The sequence below is a fragment of the Panulirus ornatus genome, chromosome 49 (genome assembly GCF_036320965.1).
Source record: "Panulirus ornatus isolate Po-2019 chromosome 49, ASM3632096v1, whole genome shotgun sequence".
In the NCBI taxonomy this organism is placed as follows: domain Eukaryota; kingdom Metazoa; phylum Arthropoda; class Malacostraca; order Decapoda; family Palinuridae; genus Panulirus; species Panulirus ornatus.
Genome location: NC_092272.1, coordinates 12001255 through 12021358, shown reverse-complemented (window position 1 = coordinate 12021358; position 20104 = coordinate 12001255). Strand labels below are relative to the sequence as shown.

Genomic DNA, 20104 nt, shown 5'->3' with positions numbered 1-20104 from the left:
CGACCACCAGAAGACACCTCCCTCACAACCAGTCGACCAGTGGCAATATCTTACCAAAGGATTGGACCGAGGGTCGAGGATCAACCCTGCTGACGTCCCTATCCAATCCTCTCTCATCTCCAGATCCTACTTGCCCGAAGCGAGAAACCGTACCCAAAATAACATGCAGATGGTTATACCTGGTTAAGAAACTGGTCCATAAAGGAATGTCGACCTTCGCTCTATAGCCAGGAATTAACATTCTTGCTCTGGGTTCCCAGAATAGTCACAGGACGGTCAGGGTACGCACTGAATTATGGATGATGTTGGGAAATAGTTGTTTGGGAGGTGGTGTAAGGGATGCTGCTGGTGGTGGGGGTGATTCAGGTGTGTGTGTGTGTGGGTGTTGAGGGCACGTGTGGGAGAGATTCAGATGTGTGTGTTGTGTGTGTGTGTGTATGATAGGCGGTGAGTGTACATTATTTCTAAGCTACTTTGGTCTCTTTGGGAATAAGGCAGGCTAAGGGGGAAGATACACTGTTGCTTATGTATATCTGTAGTGATATGATGTCTATTTATGATATCGTGGTGTTCACATTACTCCTCAACTACAATGTCGTGTTCCATCGTCTTTTGCAGACACATCTGATCGTGTCCTTGACTCTCCTGGCTGTGGTCTTGGCGAGGCCAGAAGCATTTGGAAAGTTCTTCGGTCGTCGCTTCCAGCGCCCTGGAACACTACGTTCCCGTCCAGCGAAAGAACAGTCAGAGTCCAGCGAGGAACCCTCAGGATATGCTTACTCAGCTCCTTCACGCCCCTTCGATCCCACAGGAAGAGCTACCTTTCGCCACCAGAAGATTCCGAAGAATCCAGTGAAGAATCAAGGAATGCACGCCCTCCGCTTTCCTCAAGAAGGAGATTCGTAAAAAGACCTGAATCCTCTGAAGAATCGTCCGAAAAACCTTCAGGATATTCATACAATGTACCATCGAAGTCCTTTGATCCTACTGGAAGGAGTTACCTAACACCACCAGAATCTGTTGAGGATTCCTCTGAAGAATCGTCCGAAAAACCTTCAGGATATTCATACAATGTTCCATCGAAGTCCTTCGATCCTACAGGAAGGAGTTACCTGACACCGCCAGAATCCATCGAGGATTCCTCTGATGAATCCGCTGATGAATCCGCTGATGAATCCTCTGAAAAACCTTCAGGATATTCATACAACGTACCATCGAAGTCCTTCGATCCTACTGGAAGGAGTTACCTAACACCTCCAGAATCTGTCGAGGATTCCTCTGATGAATCCGCTGATGAATCCGCTGATGAATCCGCTGAAGAATCGTCCGAAAAACCTTCAGGATATTCATACAATGTGCCATCGAAGTCCTTCGATCCTACAGGAAGGAGTTACCTAACACCACCAGAATCCGTCGAGGATTCCTCTGATGAATCCGCTGAAGAATCCTCCGAAAAACCTTCAGGATATTCATACAACGTACCATCGAAGTCCTTCGATCCTACAGGAAGGAGTTACCTAACACCACCAGAATCTGTTGAGGAGCAAACAGAACAGTCTGGTGAAGAGGAGAAGGAGGATGATGATGACGCTGGCTCAGAAGAAGAAGATGAAGAGAAGAAGAAGAAGAAGAAGAAGAAGAAGAAGAAGAAGAAGAAGAAGAAGAAGAAGAAGAAGAAGACACCAGTGACTCTTCAGAGGAAAGTGGTCAGAGCTCTTCCGAAGAATCTCAAGAGGAGTTTTCTGGATATGCGTACAGAGCCCCAGCAGATCCCTTCGATCCTACAGGACGCAGGTATCTAACAGCACCTTCATCCGAGGAGTCCTCTGAAGAGGCCGAGGAAGAATCCGAAGAAGTATCAAGATCATTCAAACGCCCACGAATAAGTCCTTTCCGGAAATCAGGTGTGACATACTTCACTCCTCAGCCGCCACAGAAGGCATCAACTGGAACATTCTTCCCTCCACATTTGTCCTCAAGGTCATCTAGAATATCCAGCAAATCCTCAAGGCAAAGACCTTCACTGAGTGTATCGTCATCATCACAGGCAGAAAGAAAATCATCACAAACATCTGAACGTCAGAAATCCTCGAAGAAACCGTCTCCAGAAAGGTCTGAGGATGCGCGGGAGAGTGAAAGTTTCCACTCCCCTGTCCTGGTCAGTGATTCGGTGGCTGCTGACGTCTCAACACTGACTAAGTTCCTCAGCACTAAGCTTGAAGAAGGAGAAGGAGAGGATCCAAGGGGGGAAGAGGCTGGGGACACTTCTGACAAGGGTGATAAGAAGGAACGGGAAGAAGATGAAGAAGAAGAAGTAGAACCGGAAACAAAAAAGGCCACCAAAAGCCAAGGGACTCCTCCAGTTCTTACTACCCTCACGGCCTCTGCATCTTCAGCATCGAGGTCAAAGCCGAGGGTTCAGCACACTCGACCTTCAACACAGCCGAGCAAAAACGTTCACGCCTTCTTTCAGATATCTCAGCCACAGCAAGCACGAACACAACATGAACCCAGACGCTCCCATGGTTCTTCATCCTCTGGAACTCCACGCCGCCAGGAGCACTCGAGATCGTCGCAATCAACATCTGAACGTGATGAGACACCGACCCGGGAAGACAGAGGAGAGTCAAGTCATACCTCTGAGGTAGTGAAGCCGACACGCAGGTTAGTGTTACAAATAAGGTTTGTGAATGGTTCAGAGTTTGATCCGGACCAAGTGTCGCTGTGAACCGTGAATAATCCGCGAAGGCTTACACTCAATACGTTCGCTTCCTCATCCTTCTTCTTGTGGACTATCGTATGTCAGTGACGCGGCACCTCACGAGTGCCTGGCAATTATAACCAGTTCCTCTTGATACTCCGGTTAACAACATAACTCTGCAGTCATGTTATCGCAACAATGTATTTTGGTTGTGGCAATTACATGTAGGACACCAGAAAGGTATGTATGATGCCGTGAGTTCACCTTGTGGTACTATTTTTCCCACAACCCCTAATATTGCTGATCCATATCACACAACCTTCCTATAACCGTTTTAGGACATTGTGATACCTTAATATAACCTCCTTACAACTTTCCATGAAGTTATGACAGCATTTAATAACCTTTCTCCAATTCTTTCAGCTTCATAAACCTTACGTAAAGAACTGATACGTGAATGTTTGTTGTTATGGAATAACACATAAGATGATTCTTTACGTTCTCATATGTTTCATGTGAGCAGGAACGTTAGCTTCACTGTGCCTTCAGTGGAGGATTTACTGAAATGCATTCCATAGCTCGAGTGCGGGCGGGTTCTCCCTCCCCCATCAGGACACGTCAGTTGACGGGGAAATCTTTGGACCATATTTTAGTCTTAGATGGAGATCTTTTTCCCCAGCGTAGGCGAACGGGAAGATCACTAGACTATCGTTTGATGTAGTCTGAATCCAAATCCCGAGCGCCTAGCGTTGAATCGTTTCCATTCATTTCGTGTGCCCAGTACATACTAGAGATAAAGATCAGCATGTTTGATGGTATATAGTCCCGACAGTGTTTTATGGATGCGAGGCATCGGCTCTAGATTTTAAAAACTTGGAAGAAGATGATGTTTTGGATATGAAATGCTTAAGAACAGTGTGTCATATGATAAAAGTTGATCAGATAAGAAATGACAGGGGTAAGAGAGACTTTAGAAAGATTGTGTTTCAAGAAGCTGAAGAGGGTATGGTGAAATGCTTTGGACGAATGGAGAGGATGAGTGAAGAGAGGCTGACGAAGATGGTATACAAGTCGAAAGAGGAGGTAATACAGAGTAGGGGAAACTGAGAAGAAGGTGGAAGGATGAAGTGAAAGATGCTTTGAGTGATTGGTCTTGATTATGCTGGAGGGTGTGGGGTGTTCAAGAAATAGAACGAATTGGAGTGATGTGGTATATAGTGGGCGACGTGCTGTTAAGAGGATGAAGTAAGGTATTTCAAATGGTCAAGGAAACCATGGAAAGTTTGTGGGGCTTGGCGTTCTGGTTTCGTTACATATTGTACAAGACATCTAGAATATGGATGTGAAAGAATGAGACCATTCTTCGTCTGTCCCTGGCGCTACCTCACTACACGGGAAACGGCGAACAAATATTAAAAAAAGTAATATTACTATAATGAGTGGTTTCTTGAATTAACTGTAAGCAAAGGCGCGTTATATAGAGAGACAATGCATAATATAAACGGTGTGCTATTAAAAGTTTGGAGGAGGGAACAAATGGACAGTTTTTATATTAAGATTACGATGTCATCCTACAATGATTAATGATTTCAAAATGACTGGAGTTGACCTGTTCATGTAGTGGTTGTGTTGCATCTCGGGGACGAAGGATCTCTGATAAGCTGATCAAAACACACAGCTTGGTTTCAGAAAGGCGCAGATCATGCCTTACAAACACCCTTGAATTTTATGATAGATTAATCGATACCCGCGACAAGACAAAAGCAATAGATGTAGTAATTCTGGACTTCCAGAAAGCATTCGACAAAGTTCCCTACGTTAAACAATTGCGCCAAGTCCGGATCTTGCGGATTACTGGTTGCATAGGACACAGGATAGAATCCTGGTTACGTGGTAAGAAGGAGAGTTGTGATACTGGTGAATCATCACTGTGATCACTCGTTACAAATGGAGTTCCCCAAGGCTCCGTGCTTGGGTCTATACTTTTCATCATTTATACTAATGATATTGACGTAGGGCTGAATGACCTTGTGTTCAGATCTGCAGATAACATGACTATCACAAATGCTATAACTAACTGAAAAAGATATGTTAAGATTACGAGAGGAACTTGATGAAATCTTTAAATGGTCTAGCAAATGGTAGATGCCATTTAAATGGTCTAGCAAATGGTAGATGCCATTTAAATGGTCTAGCAAATGGTAGATGCCATTTAACGTTAATGGATGTCAGCTGCTACACGTAGGAAACCTCAACGAAAACTTTGATGAAGAACTGATGGGCCACAAGATAAAGGACAACCCTAGTGTGAGGATCTAGGGGTCACTATCTCCAATAACTTTAAATTCTCCCAGCATTGCATTGAAGTTGCCAAGAAAGCAAATAGAATGTTAGGATCTGTTAACTTTACGTACAAGAAGAAGGATGTGATATTGCCACTATACCTAAATCTAGTTAGACAAGATCTCGAATATGCAGTGCAGTTTTGGGCCCCCTCTTTAAACAGGGATATTCTCAAATTGGAAGCAGTCCAGCATAGAGCAACTATATTGACTTCTTCCTTACGTAAAAAGATATGAGGAGAGACTGAGAGAATTAAACTTGTTCTCCCTAAGCAAGAGGCGCCTCCGGGGCAAATTAATAGAATGTTTCAAAATGCTTCAAGGATTCAATAATGTCGATACTGAACATTTCTTTACAGTAGCGCCAGCATTACCAACGAGAGGAAATGGACTAAAACTTAGAGGTCACCGGGTTAATCTGAACTGTGCACAAATATTTCTTTACCAACGACACTATTGATTCGTGGAATAAGCTCCCAGAAAATGTTCGGAGTAACACCCTTAACATCTTCAAAACTAGTCTTGATCATCACTTGTCACTCTCCAGTATTGAATAATTCATTTAAACAGTCATCATAACGTAGTGGTATATCATGCCACTTCAACCACTGATCTCTCCCTGGCCATCTTGGGGTAACATACCGACACTTATCAACCCACGTCACCTGCTCTAAGAGAGTAAGTAAGAATTGTTGTATCATTCTTCAACATCAAGAATGATATAGACATGGTGAGTCGAGATGCTGGAGGTCGTTACCCTTGCTATTGTCTTTATAACACAAGGTGAAGGGATGCATGACATACTGATGTTCATTCTACCTCATGACTTTCCTATAGAACTTCCCTTCTGGCTTATTAATCCTGCAAGATATTTCTTCCAGCTAGTTTCCGTCCGGCGTGGTGCCGGAGGGAGTGGAGGGTGGGGGAGAGAGCCTTTTCTTTGCTATCTTTTTTCTACTTCGTTTCAATATATTTATTTATAGATAGATATATTTAAGTATATGTTACTGAACTACCGAGGGCGGTATATCTTAATTACCAATCTGCCATTTTAGGTCTGACGATGATGAGGATGAAGAAGAAGAGGTGGAAGTCAGGAAGTCAGCGCCAAGGACCTTCAGTAGCGCCCCTCTCAGACCCTTGACCTCAGTCGACCCACTGAATCACTTCAAGATCGTCACCCACGACTACAGCAAAATATTCGACGACCAGGTGTACGTGGTGCTACCCAGAAGAAGAAGACCATCACAGGCGACGAGAAGCGATGATAGAGCCGCTCACGTGTACAGTTTCCCAAGTGGTCGGGATGATGATGAGGACGACGAAGACTCTCGTGATTCGGACAGCCAACGAAGCCACTTCAGTAAATCTTCCGACTCAAGACACCGAGATGATGAAGAAGATGATGATGATGACGATGAAGGCTTCAGTAGACATGATGGCGAGAGGGATGAAGATGAAGACGACGATAACGAGACGGAGGAGCGTCAAACGTCGTCCAGCCACTTCGCCGGAGCGTCTGAAGCATCTGAGGGAAGGTCCAGTCAGTCTGGACGATACATTAGAGTCCGTACGAGGAAGCTCCAAGAAATTGAGGATTCCGCGGACGGTGAGGAGAACGACTCTCCGGCCACGTCTGCGACCACATCTGCTGCAGACATCGAGGAAGAAGAAGAAGAAGAGGAGGAGGAATCACGAAAGATTTCGACCACTGAGACTCCTGAAGACGAAGATTCTGAGGGCTCGTCAGGGAAAGGCACACCTAGTGTGATCGACTTCTTCCGTATACCACTAGTACCGACCAGGAAAGTCCAAGGATTTCCCTCCAGAAAGTCTCAGAGCAGCAGTCACTTTGAGCGGTCCAGGAGTGAAGTGAGGTCCATGTACGACAATGACGATGATGACGAAGATGAGGAAGGTGATGGTGAAGAGGAAGATGATGAGGATGATGAGGGAGATGAAGATGAGGGAGATGAGGATGAAGAAGATGAGGAGGAAGATGACGATGATGATGGTGATGATGATGATGGCGGAGACAGTGATGAGGATGATGATGACAGTGATGAGTCGAGTGAGGAATATGAGCTAGGAGGAGGTGAAGGCTCTGAGGCGGGTCATCCAGTCTTCATAATCCTGAAGGACCATCCAGGTCGACAGGGGTCACGACCATCCTACGGCTTTTCCAGTCATCGATCGTTCTCGTATGGTGGCAGACGTTCCCAGGGCGACGACACGTTGCTCTTCCTGCCGTTCATCACCGACGATGAAGATGACGACCACTTCGACTACATCCAGGTGCCATCGGCAGTCCTGCCTGGCGTAGGTCGCCTCAGCGATCTTGAGGTAACCGAACTGGCGGATGAGGTTCGAGGTTTCATCACAGATCTGGACAAGCAGGGAAGCGCTCACTTCTTGGCCTGGCTCTCACAGAAGGTGGCGGAGGAGAGCTCCAGCAGCAGTGAGGAAAGTGATGAAGATGATGAAAGTGATGAGGATAGTGATGAGGGCGATGATGATGATGATGATGAAGATGAGGAGGATGATGATGATGATGAGGGCGATGAAGATGGTGATGATGATGAGGGCGATGAAGATGAGGAGGAAGATGATAATAATGGTGGAGAAGAGGAAGATGACGAGGAAGATGACGAGGAAGATGACGAGGACGATGACGAAGATGATGGATACAAAGTTCGACCTTCCATTTCCTATGGTTCGAGCAGAAAGAGCTCCAAGTCCCACTTCGGAGGGTCATCATCGTCCCGCTTCGGAGGATCATCTTCGTCCCACTTCGGACGATCATCTTCGTCCGGACGATCATCAAAGTCCCACTTCGGAAGCTCATCTTCATCTCACTTCGGAAGCTCATCTTCATCCCACTTCGGAGGATCATCTTCGTCCCGCTTTAGGGGATCATCTTCTCACTTCGGACAATCACCTTCGTCTCACTTCAGAGGCACATCTTCCTCTCACTTCAGAGCCTCCTCTACCCCGTCCCACTTCAGGGCAGCTACGCCCTCATTTTCCCACACCAGAAACCAATTCAGCTCAAAGAAGTCCAGTTTTCGCCATGGCGGAAGTACTCGAAGCAGTTTCCACGGTCACTCTTCCAGGGAAAGAACCCTTCCTCAGCACGAGACCTCGAAGTCCAGCGGTGCTGTTGGCGCCGTCCACAAGGCACAGATCCCTAACGCTCTGTTCTCTACAGCAGGAAAGAACCAGTTTACCGTAAGCACTTCTCATCTACAGATTGGCCAGCCAGTCTCCGTTGCATAGCCTCCAGGTGGCGCGCGTGTTCAGAAAGGCTTCTGCTGAGGGTGCGAATCGTTGAATCGTGAATATCTATTGAACAACAATAACTGTGGAATATATACATATATGTAAGAGGACGGTCACGTTATAAATTCAGGATGTAATATCATCATACCTTCGCTCGTTTCTGAAGGTAATGATATCTTATATTTAATACATTTGGCATTCCAATTTTCGAGTCTAAAAAAAAAAATGTCTAAAAATTGACTTTCGTTCATGTTCAGCTCTGAACAACATGAGATTTGAAATTTCTTTTTTCAATTCTTATTATCATTGGTAGAATGCAAATACCTTCACGTGACCCAGACTTGTTAGGAAGACAATGGTGGTTATACCAGTTCACTAGCTTCTCTGACCTTACTTGTGGCAAAGGTGAGTTTACAAAATGAGTCAGAAATCTTTTTCAGTTTGGGCATCTTGTATCATGGGTACTGCTAGGGTTGAGGGCTATAGAATGGGAGTGAAGTACCTGACTGCGAGCTCAAGCTAATCATTTTATAACACACGAGAAAATTGTGATCATCTCGATTGCATTCTGTCGTAATAAAAACGATTCACAGCTTGAAATTTGTCCTTGTATTCTTTGCGATTTTGAATCTAAATTCTTATAATAAAAGCTTACTGACATTTCTATGTATCAGCGTAAAAACGAACGAATATATATATATATATATATATATATATATATATATATATATATATATATATATATATATATATATATATATATATATATATATATATATATAAAACCCATGACCCTTATATACGATAATTCATCTCAGATCCTCAAGCATCCACACACAGACACACACACACACACACACACACACACACACACACACACGTACGGTGTCATGAGGTTAGGTTCCCTGGTCATATTTAGAATGGCTTTTTCATGCTGCTTCTGTATCTATTTATTTATTTATTTATTCATTTATAGATTCATCGATGATATAATTCATATATTATTACTTTAATTGTCAATAAATGTACATAGCAATACCGAGTTGTCTAATTACCTACCCTCTCAGTGTTAATTACCTACCCTCTCAGTGTTAATTACCTACCCTCTCAGTGATAATTACCTACCCTCTCAGTGTTAATTACCTACCCTCTCAGTGATAATTACCTACCCTCTCAGTGATAATTACCTACCCTCTCAGTGTTAGTTACCTACCCTCTCAGTGTTAGTTACCTACCCTCTCAGTGTTAATTACCTACCCTCTCAGTGTTAATTACCTACCCTCTCAGTGTTAATTACCTACCCTCTCAGTGTTAGTTACCTACCCTCTCAGTGTTAATTACCCACCCTCTCAGTGTTAATTACCTACCCTCTCAGTGTTAATTACCCACCCTCTCAGTGTTAGTTACCTACCCTCTCAGTGTTAGTTACCTACCCTCTCAGTGTTAGTTACCTACCCTCTCAGTGTTAGTTACCTACCCTCTCAGTGTTAATTACCCACCCTCTCAGTGTTAGTTACCTACCCTCTCAGTGTTAATTACCTACCCTCTCAGTGTTAATTACCTACCCTCTCAGTGTTAGTTACCCACCCTCTCAGTGTTAATTACCCACCCTCTCAGTGTTAATTACCTACCCTCTCAGTGTTAATTACCTACCCTCTCAGTGTTAATTACCTACCCTCTCAGTGTTAGTTACCCACCCTCTCAGTGTTAATTACCTACCCTCTCAGTGTTAATTACCCACCCTCTCAGTGTTAATTACCTACCCTCTCAGTGTTAGTTACCCACCCTCTCAGTGTTTTCGAAATTGTCAGTCAATATACAATGGAAAACGGGTGATCCTCCCCCACCCCAGGATGATCATTATATAGACTTTCCCATCATCCTCCATGCTTCTCCTCTCACACCACAACACTGGCCTTGTTCTATACCTTCATCCTGTTTTAGAAGACTTCTTCATCCTTGAGGAAGAAAACCTCACTGGCACACGCGAGTCTCTGGCCAGGTAAAGGGGGTCTCCAAGACTCACTTAAAGTTACTTGAATTCACTGCCTTCTCTCTCTCTCTCTCTCTCTCTCTCTCTCTCTCTCTCTCTCTCTCTCTCTCTCTCTCTCTCTCTCTCTCTCTCTCTTCCTTACCAAGACCATGGCACCGGCCTGGCCTATCTCAGTGGAGATGAACGCGGGACATCTGTGTTATGCTTTGTGATGCTGGAGAGGTCATAATATCTAGAATATAGACGAGAAAACTTAACTCGTATGTGTCTAGGGAGTGTACTTTATGGATCTCCGTGGTGTTAGCGTTGCTGACCTTGACGCATTCACTGGTCGCCCAGGTTCGAGCCCACCATAGGTTCGAATTCTTTCCGCAAATGTTTAAGAACTGAGAATCATAAATTCTTAATATCCTAATAAACACACAGGTAGGATCATTATGGTCTGAGCAGTGAATTGAAACATCGAGTCTATAAAAGCAACTTACTCTAATTGATGGAGATATTTACAATGTTTCAGGTTGTGATGTCTTAACACCTCCTTCGCTCCATCCTGCCTCCTTCTCTTTGTCCATCCCCATTGCTCCCTCCATCTCTGACACGTAGGTCCTCTTTCTCAGTCTTCCTTCCCTCACCATTCCACTGTCCCTGGCCATCACAACACACGCTGGTCGCATGTTTCTAATAACCTGGGAGGAACGGTATGTTTCTAGCTCCGTGGGAGGATGGGGCATGCTTCTAACCCCGTAGGACGGAACAGCAAGTTTTTAGCCCAGTGAGAGGCTGGGGTATGTTCTATAATCGAGTGGGAAGGTGGGGCATGTTTCTAACCCCGTAGGACGGAACAGCAAGTTTTTAACCCAGTGAGAGGCTGGGGTATGTTCTATAATCGAGTGGGAAGATGAGGCATGTTTCTAACCCCGTGTAATGGGGGGGGGGGGGGCACATCTCTAGCCCCGGTGGAAGTATGAGAAATGTCCCTCATCCCGAGGGAGGATAAAGCCGTAAATCACATTACAAAGTGTCGGAAATTGTTCCTTAAGTAGACTCGTACCACTTTCTTCTCCCACAGCTGGTCCCTCTGGGCCTCTCTGCTCCGCTCCCACGTTACCAACATGCAGGGTATGTATACTCCCATGCAGGGTATGTATACTCCCATGCAGGGTGTGTATACTCCCATGCAGGGTATGTATACTCCCATGCAGGGTGTGTATACTACCATGCAGGGTATGTATACTCCCATGCAGGGTATGTATACTCCCATGCAGGGTATGTATACTCCCATGCTGGGAATGTATACTCCCATGCAGGGTATGTATACTCCCATGCAGGGTATGTATACTCCCATGCAGGGTGTGTATACTACCATGCAGGGTATGTATACTCCCATGCAGGGTATGTATACTCCCATGCAGGGTGTGTATACTCCCATGCAGGGTATGTATACTCCCATGCAGGGTATGCATACTACCATGCAGGGTGTGTATACTACCATGCAGGGTATGTATACTCCCGTGCAGGGTATGTATACTCCCATGCAGGGTGTGTATACTACCATGCAGGGTATGTATACTCCCATGCAGGGTATGTATACTCCCATGTAGAGTATGTATACTATCATGCAGGCTATGTATACTCCCATGCAGGGTGTGTATACTCCCATGCAGGGTATGTATACTCCCATGCAGGGTATGTATACTCCCATGCAGGGTGTGTATACTCCCATGCAGGGTATGTATACTACCATAAGAGGTGTGTATACTCCTATGCAGGGTATGTATACTACCATAAGAGGTGTGTATACTCCTATGAGGGAATCTAAACTCCCATGTAGTCCAGTGGGAGATGGGAATGAGACCTCCCATGCACTCGAACCAAACGCTCCTGAGGGCGACAGAAATGTGAAAAACAAAAGAAACAAGCAACATTGAACTGAAAAAATACATTGACGTTCATAATATCATGAATTTCCCGTTCCAGGTCACGCTTGCTGACGCTCCCTCAATCCAGGTCACGTCTGCTGACGTTCCCCTCAATACAGGTCACGTCTGCTGATGTTCCCCTCAATACAGGTCACGTCTGCTGACGTTTCTTCAATACAGGTCACGTCTCCTGACGTTCCTTCAATCCAGGTCACGTCTGCTGACGTTCCCTCAATTCAGGTCACGACTGCTGACGTTCCCTCAATCTAGGTCACGTCTGCTGACGTTTCTTCAATACAGGTCACGCTTGCTGACGCTCCCTCAATCCAGGTCACGTCTGCTGACGTTTCCCTCAATACACGTCACGTCTGCTGACGTTCCTTCAATCCAGGTCGTTAGGGAGGTACTGGGTGACTGTGTTAGCACTCAGGTCGTTAGGGGGGTACTGGGTAACTCTTCCAGTACCCAGGTCGTTAGGGAGGTACTGGGTAACTCTTCCAGTACACAGATCGTTAGGGAGGTACTGGGTAACTCTTCCAGTACACAGATCGTTAGGGAGGTACTGAGTAACTCTTCCAGTACCCAGGTCGTTAGGGAGGTACTGGGTAACTCTTCTAGTACCCAGATCTTTAGGGAGGAACTGGGTAACTCTTCCAGTACCCAGGTCTTTAAGGAGGTACTGGGTAACTCTTCCAGTACCCAGGTCGTTAGGGAGGTACTGGGTAACTCTTCCAGTACCCAGGTCGTTAGGGAGGTACTGGGTAACTCTTCCAGTACACAGATCGTTAGGGAGGTACTGGGTAACTCTTCCAGTACTCAGGTCGTTAGGGAGGTACTGGGTAACTCTTCCAGTACCCAGGTCGTTAGGGAGGTACTGGGTAATTCTTCCAGTACCCAGGTCGTTAGGGAGGCACTGGGTAACTCTTCCAGTACCCAGGTCGGTAGGGAGGTACTGGGTAACTCTTCCAGTACACAGATCGTTAGGGAGGTACTGGGTAACTCTTCCAGTACACAGGTCGTTAGGGAGGTACTGGGTAACTCTTCTAGTACCTAGGTCGTTAGGGAGGTACTGGGTAACTCTTCCAGTACCCAGGTCGTTAGGGGGAGGCACTGGTTGACTCTGTCAGCATTCAGGCAGGTACTGGGCAACCCTGGCACAACCCAGGTCGCTGGATGAAGTACTGGAGAACTCTAGCAGTGCCAAGGTCGCCTGGGAGGTACTGGGTGACCTTAGCAGCTTCTAAAGTCGCTGGGGAAGGCGTTAGGCAATCCTAGCAACGCCTGTCTCGCTAGGGAGGTGCTAGGCAGCCATAGAAGCACCCAGCTCACTGGGTAGGTACTAGGTAAACCAAGCAACACTCAGGTTACTGGGGAGATGTTGGGCAATTCTAGCAATGCCCGTGTCACTGAGTGAACCTTAATAGCATCTAGGTACTAGGGAACTCACAGCAAGACCCAGGTCATCAGAAAGGTCATAGCTAACATCACATTGACCACAGTACAGTATATGAGGACACTAGCACCGACCATCACACACTGGACACCAGGAGACGAGGCGTTCTGTACAAATGATAGATAATAAATTCGTTATCGATTGATAAGAAAAAATTATCACACATTGAGATCTTGACTTTAAGCATAACGTACGACTCATAACAAATGACCGTAAAGATACGTCTTTCTGTAAACGTATGAAAAGTAGAATGATAAAGATAGATAGATGAATCATTAAGATAACCATAGATGTTTTTCGTGTTCCTAAGAAGTTGCTGTATCATAAACTTTCTTTCAAACTTTCAAACTATTCGCCATTTCCCGCGTTAGCGAGGTAGCGTTTAGAACAGAGGACTGGGCCTTTGAGGGAATATCCTCACCTGGCCCCCTTCTCTGTTCCTTCTTTTGGAAAATTAAAAAAAAACGAGAGGGGAGGATTTCCAGCCCCCCGCTCCCTCCCCTTTTAGTCACCTTCTACGACACGCTGGGAATACGTGGCAAGTATTCTTTCTCCCCTATCCCCAGGGAAAGTGTATTGATGTCGAAAGAGATACATTAAAGGTCACCAGAAAAGTGGAAAAGGTTTGTCGCTTTTCGTCATCTGGGGCGAACACCGCTGCCTGGTGAGCACACAATGGTGACCTGGTCTTTGTGTGGAGGGAGGGACAACACTTGGGGGTCTAACCCACTGGTGATCTGGTCATGGTGAATACCCAGGTGTGTGTGAGGCTGTGAGTCATCTCTTTGGGCTCTGTATTTCACTCATGAGTCAGTAGATGTCTTGTTCCTGTAACTCTACGTCAGCATCTGTACCCAAGTTCTTATTTTGTATTATGAATGATTTATCAACAGCCTTTGTGATTTTTGTATATCAATTCGTCAATTATGTACGACCTCGTGTATGCAATATATACCTGAGAGTTGAGCTCGAAGACCTGAATTTTTGAACATATGGTGTTAGAGTTGCCAACACCAGCATGCTAGCACCTGCCACCAGTGAAGTGGTACTTTTTACCACCGGGTGGGCACCTGCTGCCACCACAAGGCAGTCACCTGCCACCATCAGGTGGGCACCTACCAGCACTCACCTGTCACCCATCAGCACTGGACTGGCGCCTGCCACCATCAGGTGGGCACCTGCCACCACCAGATGGCCGTGTGTGAGCGCTGTGCCAACATCCACTAGACATCACCTAACTCGGAGATCCGCATTAAATTCTACCGCCTGATAAGGAATAAATGCTCATAAATATTCCTCAGTGATGTAACTAAATCAGATTTACTTAACGATAAAAACTGGGAAAGATAGAATACAAAATTGAGGTTGAGAAATGAAAAATTATCAATGATTTTCCTCGTACTGAGAAATAGTTGAGTCAGCCTCACATTAGTACTATTTTCTCTGATCCTTTACTATTTTTTTTTTACCATTTTCTCGTAAACTTATGTGGCTCAAAGAAAACGTAACACTTGATATTTATCAAACCGTCCTTCTTAGTCTTTTTTTTCCAGGTCAGATCGGCGCCATCCATGAACCTGATCTTAGAATATGTCAGAGACCGTCTACAGATCACCACTGAACTGATTCAGTGGTATGAAACCCTCTGGTGTCTTTGTTTTCTCCGTGTCAGCTCGTAAAAAAACCCTCTACAGTCCCCCCCTCCATTATGAAGTAGGACTCCACAATGGATACTGTAATAGGCATGCCTTACACGACCACCTCAGGTGACGGAGCAAGCCCCATCTCGACCCAGTTCACACAACGTAGGTTTTGACACCAGCCAGCAGCAGCAAGAGTCCATTGAACCACAACAGGTTCGACACGCCCGATGAACCAGTTTCGGCTCAAGGTCTGCCAAGCCCATGTCATGTATATGTAACAAAGTTCAAAGTTTATATCCCACAGAATTTAAAGGATGAACTTTTAGGGTTATCATGGAGTGGGTCCTACATCTACATTTATACATGTACTCAACTGAGAGACGAAATCAAGCGAGTTTTCGGTTGATATAAGATCACTGACAATTACAATATACAATTTCTGATTTATATGTGGTTCCATATACATCTATACACATAAGACGAGATGTAGGATTCACTTAAAGATTACAGTCCCAGGAATGACTGATACGTGTGGGACATATGTAAATGATAATCTAAAAAATGTAAACAAAATAAACGGAATTATGAAACATACATAAAACATTGTAAATCCTACACAACTTTGTGAATGGTAAATGATTAGCAAGAGATAACTGTAAACAGCTATTAAGACAATGGAACAATTCTAAGTACAAATCGGCAACAGGCCTGGGTTTATTTGTTTGTCTAAGCACGAGACAGGCAAACAAGGCAATCAGGTGGTTCAGTGGCACACCTTTTAAAACAATGGGAGGATCTACCACTCTGCCTTGCCCACCTGGGGAGAACTTTGAGGATCTCGCCCCAGGGCCTCGCCCCAGGGTTTCACCCCAGGGGGGAGATAAGATAGAAGATGTAAGTTCAGTGGGATGGGGTGCGGAGGGTAACAAGGTGTGGAATTGATCGTAAGATCAGCTTAACCAGCGGGAGAGTTAACTAATAGACTGACCAGGTCGGGAAAGTGGAGGAAAGGTTGAATGATGAGGGTTAATGGAGATGAGTCTGGTTGTGTCATTACCACAATTCAACATCATGAAAGCATAGTTGACTCTACCAAGACACTGGGATGAAGGTTCAGGTGAGGGACGACACTGGGATGAAGGTTCAGGTGAGGGACGACACTGGGATGAAGGTTCAGGTGAGGGACGACACTGGGATGAAGGTTCAGGTGAGGGACGACACTGGGATGAAGGTTCAGGTGAGGGACGACGCTGGGATGAAGGTTTAGGTGAGGGACAACACTGCTGGGGTCTTCAAAGGTTCAGGTGTGGAACGTGTAGGTAAAATTCTTCTTTCACAAAATTGAATTCTTCAAGAAATCTTTTGACCACAGAACTCAACTGCTGGATACAGATGTTCAGTGGATGAATACAGAGTTCAGACATTGAATTCTTCTGTCAGGACCTCCAGTGTTTACAGCACACCTTTGCTTTCTATCTTAAACAATACTTTCACACAGGAAACTTTGAGATCATTCAAAATCAGGTCATGAAAGTCATTCCTGGGTGTTCTTCAACGTTCCATAAATCGTCGATCATGAAGGGAATCGTGTAAAACAGTCACTGAAACCAGGACAACGCCTCTGTGAGGTTGGTCTCTACTTCGTGGTCGACTTGATGGACAATTATCCAGTTAGTCTGGACGTAAGCCAGTTCTAGATAACGATCTTCCTTGAAGGAAAATAGTGATAAGAAATTCTCTTATAGGCATCAGTGATGTAACTCCTTCACCTCGCCTGCGAGAGGACTAGTAAGAAGGGACTCACAATCCTTGAACTCAGTGGTACATTTCTCCTCACTATCCATGACGTAGTCTATCTCTGATATCTCTTCCTGGTCCTCAGCCACACCCTGGATGACTCTATCCACCCTGAGGGCAGGCCTGGGAAGGGAGTTGTGTACCTAGAGAGAGTAACAATGGATTTCACGTTGTTTTGTGACTGGATCTGTACCACTAGTGCAACATCTCTTGCACTCCCTCCATGCACTGCAAGATAAGTTAACACGTAAGAAAACAGTCGTGCAGTCATTATGACATACGTGGTGCCTTAGCCTTAGCAATAGGCATGAATCGAAACTCTGTTTTCGGACATTAATCTCTCTCTTTGTTTCTCTTTCTCCTGTCTCAGCTGAAACAGAGAGTTATCCCCTCTGGTAGTCCTGCAGAGGATGGAACTTATTACATGTAGATATCTTAGTCTTTGAAATTGAGAGTCAGAAGTTTGCTGGTACTCGACTTGCCCACTCAGACGATGGAACGATGCGGTAATGAATATGTGCCAGACAGTTCAACCTGCTCTTGGGGGGAGTATATTACCATGAGTGGCTCAGTGAAGCATATCCTCACAGCTTCCAGAGGTGGTGATAAAGACAGGCCCGCTTCCTGAGATGGTAATAGACAGACCCACGTATTACCATTACCACTAAACTAAGGTTCATCATTTAAAACATCATCTCTTGTGTTCCGAGACTGCCTCTCAGCGCTCAGGTTGTGATTTTTAGAAGAACGAATCTTTTCTAACAAGTTTGGACTCCTCTCTTACTGGCTTTAACTGCTTGACGTCTTTGTTAATTCCATCTCATGCAGTGTGGCACCATCGTCTGCTTTGCACGTCTTGCTCCCTCATCCTCACCCAGACTCCCTCTCTCGCTCTCCGCTACAGTCCTCCCTCACCCTACGACCACAACCTCCTCCAAGGATCACGTCACACCTCAACCTCCCGTCCAGTCGTTCCCCTCCCCCTCCCTCATGGGGCCACTCCCCTCTCTCCTGCCTCCCGGTGTCCACACTCACGAGCAATTAATTTGCAGTACTCTACCATCTGCAGATTCCTGGAGATTCGCTGGTCAGATCTGTGTGAACACATGACGGGGAACTGGAGAGCCAAGAGACCAGTCAGTGTTTACCCTGGTGCCAGAATTTCCCCACATTAAACAAGATGGTTGAAGACATTAAGTTGATAGCTGAAAAAGTCATGTTTAGTGGTGAGTGTTGAGAGCAACGACTTTTACTGTAGGAATTCATATTTAGAAGTTGTCACTGGAGCATATAGCGAGCTGATTGGCACCCTGAGAGATAGATGGGATAACAGTGTTATACTTGGCGCTCCCCCGAGACTCTGCGTAGCTAACTACGACCTAAGTAGAAAGCTAAGTGTAAGTGAGAGACTGAAACGCCAGTGCATATGGATGCCAACATTGGCATTGTAAGCCCATGGTTCGCCTTCATAGAGGACTATACAACAGAGATATCATTCGCCTTAGCAACAAAGAGACAGAACTCTTAGCTGTGCGAATCAAATATCAAATTACTTTACCACTGCAGGAGAAAAATGATTCTGGTGAGACCCCGGTACAGGTCGATGTGTTCGCCACAGCGTCCGGGCGATAGAGGTCAGGTCAGGTCATGCGAAGGAGGTCAGATCGGATCTCGTTCCCACCTCAGGAGATGACAGAGAGAGCCGTGGTGTCACGGCTCGCATCACACCTCGCTTGAGAAATAGCCAGTCACCAGATCATGCCACCACCACCACCACCAGGCTCGTACACACCATGACACAAAGAGCTCAAATGGACTATACATAAACGTGTGATCCATCATAATCCCTGAACTGCATTGCTTGGTAAATAGTAAACACGTTCGTATCACTGGTTTTTAATCAAATCATTTCTGAAAACGTCAAACAACAGTGATTTAACGAGTAATATTTGCCACACTACAAATTATTTGTTAGGGACAGAGATGGACGAAGAGGCAGAACTGCACTGTGTTAAAATCTTACCTCGACCCCATCGAAATTTGGACGACAGCATCTGCCACTGTTGAAAACTTTAACGTCCTATATTGACGCCCTGGTCAGTCAGCAGATGGCGACACTGTCATGTACGAGAGTTTACAACGAACAATACAGGATCAAGACTTGATCATTGTGGTGGATTTTAATCATGCAGAAATCAACTGACGAACTGTCTCAGGTGTAGAAGGTGAATCTGCCAGACTTATCCACTTTGCCCAAAACAATATCCTTGACCAAACCATCACCCAGCAGACGAGGGAAGCTAATATTTAGCATGCCAGGACTTCTTAGTAACTGACACCCGCCAGTGTTGCTGAACATCTTGTCACTTGTGACCATAACATGGTTAAGTTCCACTCCCATAAAACCACTACTATTATTACCTTAACTTGAAAAGGATGGACTTTACTGGCCTGCGCGACGTATTATAGACTTGTTCGTCCATGTCCAGACGAATTATGGACCAGTTTTAAGCGTCAGTTAGGCACCAACAAGACACATTCATTCCCATGCATGACAGAAACAATGATAACAACAACAGGTCTGGATTATACTCCTCAGATATCACAAGAAATATATAACTTAGAAATAATCTCTACAACCTTTAACAATCAGACAGTGACCAATTACTACAACGCAATATAAGGTAGATTGAAGAGATGTGAAAAGATTTATCAAACAAGCCAAGAGAGAGAGCATGAAGTGAGTATTTCCAAAGATCAGTAATGGATATCCTAAATGATTTTAGAGTTATATTAATGATAAGAAACATGTAAGGAGTGGGAGAAGATCCTTCCTAAACGCAGATAGGGAAACTATTATGGGTGATATAAGCATAGCAACAATCTTGAACAAGAGAAGCGACGTGAATTTTGAGACAAAGTTAAATAGTATACTCACACAATGCCAGAATTTACCGTCACAGTTAGTGAAGTATTA

At 45.1% G+C, this 20104-nt stretch overlaps 1 protein-coding gene across 1 annotated transcript; it reads left to right on the top strand.

Moving 5' to 3' along the window:
• The first annotated feature begins 546 nt into the window (after positions 1–546).
• On the top strand, positions 547–9354 carry LOC139764280 (uncharacterized). Its single transcript, XM_071690765.1, has 4 exons — positions 547–902; positions 995–1560; positions 1620–2664; positions 6099–9354. The coding sequence occupies exons 1-4, from the start codon at positions 547–549 to the stop codon at positions 8317–8319; spliced, it is 4188 nt and encodes a 1395-aa protein (XP_071546866.1). The 3' UTR covers positions 8320–9354.
• The last annotated feature ends 10750 nt before the right edge of the window (positions 9355–20104 follow it).